General features: G+C 39.7%; 1 protein-coding gene across 4 annotated transcripts in view; it reads right to left on the reverse strand.

Annotated features, from left to right (window-relative positions):
• The window catches only part of RB195_021339 (uncharacterized protein), a gene marked incomplete at both ends in the record, with an annotated part of 43,146 nt that extends 38,161 nt beyond the window's left edge, over positions 1-4,985 (reverse strand). For all 4 annotated transcript variants that reach the window (XM_064208031.1, XM_064208029.1, XM_064208030.1 and 1 more), the window contains 7 exons: positions 8-145; positions 809-961; positions 2,427-2,811; positions 2,897-3,066; positions 3,781-3,890; positions 3,960-4,071; positions 4,940-4,985. In XM_064208031.1, coding sequence (XP_064063909.1) covers positions 8-145; positions 809-961; positions 2,427-2,811; positions 2,897-3,066; positions 3,781-3,890; positions 3,960-4,071; positions 4,940-4,985 — 1,114 coding nt within the window. The remainder of the gene's footprint in view (positions 1-7; positions 146-808; positions 962-2,426; positions 2,812-2,896; positions 3,067-3,780; positions 3,891-3,959; positions 4,072-4,939) is intronic.
• Between the last annotated feature and the right edge of the window lie 1,015 nt (positions 4,986-6,000).

Below are 6,000 nucleotides of genomic sequence, written 5' to 3' on the forward strand. Positions count from 1 at the left end.
AACTTACCGACTTCTTTGCGTTCTTGTCTTAGAACACAACGGCCTTCATGTTGGACTAATGGAGCCACACAGGTGCAACGACCCATCACACACGTTGATCCATGATCACATTCGGCCAACTCCGAGCATAGTGCTCCTATTCCCACTAAAATATTCAACGCATCCGCTCGGCATTTGTTATTTTCGTCATTATTATCTCTCCAGATATCAAAATATTCCTGCATTCCATTTTTTCACCATTTCTTTGAAACGTATCCATCCTATTCAATAACAAATATAGAAGTGTAGTTACATGTACTGTGTTATGTTTTTTTAAACATGAAAGTTACTCTCAAATCCAAAGTGACCAAATAAGCACCATGTCAGCTCAAAGAGTACACGAATTGTAGTTTAATAATGAGGAAAATTGCAGAAGTAAAGGGAAAAGTAATTCAGACAGTGAGAAACTTGAACCTATTTTTTGAATGGTGAAACTATTTAAAAGATGATTTTCCCTGAGATAACATTGGATATTCAAGTGATAGAAACCTTGGTAAATATAATCAGGGACCGCCTTATGCTTGACGCTTATGCTATTAATAAAGAAAAAATCTCACTGTATTATGGTGCGGTATGCAAAAGCTAAGGTTAGCTAAATCTTAGTACTACTCGTCTGAGTTCTGTTCGCACAATTTTCCATGCCATAATCAGCAAAGGTGCATCATACTGTGTCTTACAAATAACAAGACTTTGTGATGAAAGCTAAGAAGCATTAAAAAAAAGAGAAACTATCTGTTTTTCTATGATAGGGCTTAAGCATAAATCAAACCTTTCTCAATCTGGATAGTAGCTGAAGGTGGAAGAACACATTCTCCGTCTTTTTCTTCCAGTTCACCAGGGCATAGGCAAAGTGCAATCGGATGCGTGCAAATCGAACCGCCAATGCACATCTCATTCTCACGACATGACTGTCCGGGACGAGCTATAGAAGCAATGAAAGATAGAAGAGAGGAAGTGGAAGACAAGGATCATGAAAGCACTACGGTTTAATTAACAGCATAGAGAAAAAGGATTTTCATGCACAAGCAAGCAAGTGGAAACATTCCAGAGTAAACACAAAAAATAACCACCGAAGCGCATTTTTTAGCTAGTATCATTGAGTTCCCTTTCGAAAATCGTTTTTTTTCCTCCTAGCAGAGATCATTCCTCAATACCTCAATTGCTGGGGATATCCAATGTTTACATACGTGTAAAATGCACGATTTGCAATCGAACCGTTTCTTCATTGCTCAAGCGAGTGGACCGCAAAATCGGTGTTCGCTTTCTTCTGGATCAACAATGTGACCCGAGGGCAACTGCGTCGAAATGCAAATATCCAACCCGCACAGGGACCCGGTTGATCGTCTTCAAACGTCTCAAGTGTTTAAACATCGAAACACCGACATTTCTGAACTTTGACCCGCCTAGGATATTCCATCTCAAAAAAGTCTATCTAATTAAATAATACAATCGAAAAAAAAATTAAGTGCTGAATTATGTAGGGTGTCGAAGATTTCTAGCATTATGATTCTTTTGAAATTCGTAGTCACAAATATTCAGAAGGACTGTGCCAATAAATAATATCTAGGAAATTGTTGAAAACTCAATCAATATCTAAGGGGGAGTATGATCTCTTTGTAAGGCAGAAGGACGAGTTAAACAGAAACAATAATGTGAAAGGAGACGTACAAAACTACAGAAAAAGGTGATTACATTACACATTTATTACGATTACACAAACTGCAAATCACTACTTTTTCCTTTTTCCCAAAGATGTATGAAATCCTTCCCATCGCCTACACAAATCATTCCCCAGCACAACCGCTCTCCAAAACGAGACATTGGAATTAGTCTATTGTAATATATCCTTGAAAAGATAATGACTACTTTTGGAAAAACTGGAGCTGTAATGATGTATTCTTTTCCTTTCGGACACTTGCTCATTACCTAGAGTTCGATTTCAAAAAAAAAAACAATGCGAAATCTGCAACGTAGGAAATTGAATGACAAGGTATTGAACGTTATGCCCATGAAAAAACCAGTCATTCATATGAAATCCTCTTCCTCACAAAGTCGAGCAAATAAATCTGCGCAAACCCAGTCTCTGGGATTTTTTCGGAACTTTTTACACATTTCAAAATAACATCTCCGGTAACAAGCTCAAACCAGCTCGAAAATTCCTTATCGAGCGATGCGGATTTGCTCAATCACTCATCTCTCCCCACTGACAGTGCTATTTGAGGAAAAAAATCGGAGCAGCGCACGAGTGCAAACAGTGTGAACTGTAGTCTGAGCAGCCAATAATAATGTTAACTCATAGCAATGAAGTTGGAGCAGTTAATACGTATAGAACAAAACAAATTCGATTACAACATAGCATAAGCATTAATGGTTATGCAATATCTTACCTAGAGTTGGGACCTTCTTCGTTGAAATAGCAGGAGCCGTTGTGGATGCGAAGAAATTCGGTTGAAATACAAATGGTTGCGATTCTATCGCAGACTTTGGAAGCAACTCGTTGAAGGTGTTTGCTCCACCGAATAAGCCTCCATTACTGTTCCCACTTCCAGAAGCGGTATTGCCCCATTGACCGTTGGCTCCGTAGTTGTTGCCGTTTGGGAATGAAGCATGCTCCTTGTTTGAGACGTTGTCCACATTACCGTACTTGCTGTTTTGATTCCCATAGTTAGTATTAGTAAAGGGTTCCTTGCCGAAAAGCGGACTGAAGTTGAATGTGAACGGTGGTGGGTTGGTCTGCGACGGATTCGGCAGAAATGCAGCTGGCGTGGATGGCTACAAACAAAAAATGGTATGAAAAGGTTTACTTCCTAAAGATATCAGAACTTTTGCGATCATTCTCGTCAAGAAAAACACTAACCGACTTCTCATAGTTTCCAAATGAAGTGTATGTGGACTGCGGCTTAATACAAGACAATGTCTCCAACTGCGGTACTGTTCCGAAAGGGCAGAGGCACCTCAATCGTTCGAGGTCACATACCGTACCGCCAATACAAGTCTCGCCGTGCGCACAGCTATTGTTGAGGATAGCTGAAATTATGAGAAATCAGGACCCAACTCCCTCACAACACATTCGCGGCCATCCGCGGATAGCGGTTCTTTGCTTAACACACAATTTGTGAGTCCGTGTTCCCGTGCTCAGCGAGTCATTCATACGTTTACCGTATGTCAAAAAAGTAGTGCGTGCAGTGTTTCTATTTACTTTAGTTGTGGAATACTGCACTTTTACTATTTCATTCTGAACAAGCAGCGCTTTCGATCCTTAGTCAAGAGGATGTCCGAACGTTTACAGTGCATTTAAAGTGGTTTTTCACAGTTTGATGAAGAAACATTTGTTCACTTCGGTAAGGAACAGCAATCGAAACCTCAGAAGAGAATTACGTGAGTGCGTTCACGATTTGACTCTTTAAAAAAAAGTGTACTAAACAAACAAAAGATGGAGCTCTGGAAGAAGCTTCACGGTTCGGTACTCTTACAAGAGACTAGATATGGCAAAATATTCTCTCTGGAGATTTTCAAATTTCGAAGCATTCCTAAGTACAACGTCGACACTATAGAAGTAATATTTGGCACTATTTTTGAGGGAGCATGAATAACCCTGGTTATTTACATGCATTTAATTCCATTTCAATCGAATTGGAGTACATAAATTATACACGGTTCATCGCTTGAAATATGTGAACTCCTCAAACTCACTCATTTTCATTAAACATTTGCAAAATAAATAAATCACACATTACTAACCAATATTGAGCATCGGCTGTTTACGATGTTTCCTTTGTTGACATTGTTGATTAATAAAGTCAAAGGCCATATCGTCCGGGCATACTCTCCTTTCCCAGTAACCCAATGATCTTAAAATGTGCAATGAAATATTTCGCTTGATTTCTACAATATACGGAAAGATATTGTGTTATACCCACCCAACTCCATTGCTTTGACATGATAAGAATGCCGATGGATTTCCGTCTGGATCGGCAGCAAGTAGGCCATCCAGTTCACGATTACACGGTAGATTAAGACCGATGTCTGATGCTAAAATAGGAGAATCATGGTATGAACAAGGTAAATGCACCACCAGTCAATGTAGAACGTTGAATAACAATGATTACTCTGAAGCGTTACCTAGCCTCATCGACTACTTACTGACTGCTCTTTTGATCTACTGTTTGATCTCATTTGAGAAGCGCAAACTTCACCGCATTCTAATTTACCTTCGCTTTAGCACTCAACCTCAGTGAACAAGACAAACATTGGTACGTAGTATGATGTCATTTAGCTATGTGGACGGTCATTTGTTCGGCAAACAAAGAAATTTATGATAAAAGAACATTTGAGCAATTAATCCACGATAACCACTACAAAAAAATAACGTGTACGGGCGCGAATTTGGCGGCAGATCGCAAAACCACCGTAAACCTCGCTTATTTTTTTCTCATAAAGTTTACTATCAGTAATATTTCAAGAATTTTTTCTACAAGAACATTGACATTACATCTAGAAAACAATGTTTTCGGAAAATAATATTCATGGATTAGAAATTAATACTGTAAAATTTGAATTTACCATCGAAACTAGTCAAGTGTACGAATGAACGCTTTTTGAAAGATCAAATCGAATGGTTACCGAGGTCAGAGCGAAATCAATGACATCGTTGCTTCATTGGAGAGCGTATTTTTACATAAGAAGCGTATATTACAATCAATATCCAACAGATCCAGAATCTCTTCGGTAGGATATTGGAAACTATCGCAGTAAGTGAAATATATGTATTTAATTATAGTTACAATAGATGATATTGATGATATTTTTTTTCAAACGATTTGTATTTTGAAAAGACTAAGCTGACACTGATACAACAGTTTTTTTTTACGCCATTATCGTAAGGAAACTACAAACTTACCTCTAACAACGATAAGAACAAATACAGCAGCGAGCAGTTCCCGCATTATTCAATTTCAAATAACAATTTCAAAAGTAATAGATAAGCTGTCGGGTGATCGAGATCTGTAAAATACAAAAAAAGAAGATAAAGGTGTACAAGTAAGATGGCCACAAACATGAGTTGCGCACGCGTAATCGTGTCCGAATGTTTGATGAGGGAATATGAGTCAGAAAGAGTTCATGAGGTAAGGCGTGTTCGAGTGGCTGACCAGAAGTGACGCACGTGAAAGTGTTCAGTATGGTCAGAGCCACGTACGAGTGGGTGCTTGAGGTTGAATGCGTTTGAATACGTCGAGCTCAGATGAAACCCGGAAACAGTCGAAGTTCGGGAACAAACTTGGAGTTCCGGTAAGGAGGTCGAACAGCCGTACAGCATCCATCCTCAGCGCCATACCGCTGAACTCAGATGGAAACTAAGAAGTCAGCGCGTTAACCACCAGAGGTGATTGCGCAGACTGCTGTGTGGAATGACCAGCAGAGCGGCCGCACACGGCTGCTGCTTCTTTGATACCAATTATTTACCAATGTTCGAAGCGTCAGCATCTCGACTAACATTTCGGGATGTGGAGAAGGAGGAGACAGGTCGGTAAAACAAGCCAACGGATTAGCCGTTGAGAAGCGAAAATGAAAAAAGAGGAGCTCGTCGAGCAGCAGCGAGCGGATAAGAGTCATGCTCCTCAACGAAGGCGATACTAAATGGTCGAGTCAACACTCTAACTGGAACTAACGACAAGAAGTGCTAATCCAAGATACAAAAAAGCTTATTCAGTTTGATGTTGACCAACTTCTGCACCACTAATCCAAAAATTCTGGTGTATACCTTAGACCAGTTCATCTGCGTATCGAGAGAAGTCGTTCCGAAAAAAATGAGATGCCCTCGCATTTTAACACAGCAACTAGTCACCCGACATATTGGAGACAAAAAGAGCACGGAAATCCAGAATTGTCGTAAAATCCTGTTCTTTCGAGTTCGACTTGCCCGGGCTACTCGAGTAAATTTTCGAAACTTGTTGTTGTGTC

The sequence above is a fragment of the Necator americanus genome, chromosome X (genome assembly GCF_031761385.1).
Source record: "Necator americanus strain Aroian chromosome X, whole genome shotgun sequence".
NCBI lineage: Eukaryota > Metazoa > Nematoda > Chromadorea > Rhabditida > Ancylostomatidae > Necator > Necator americanus.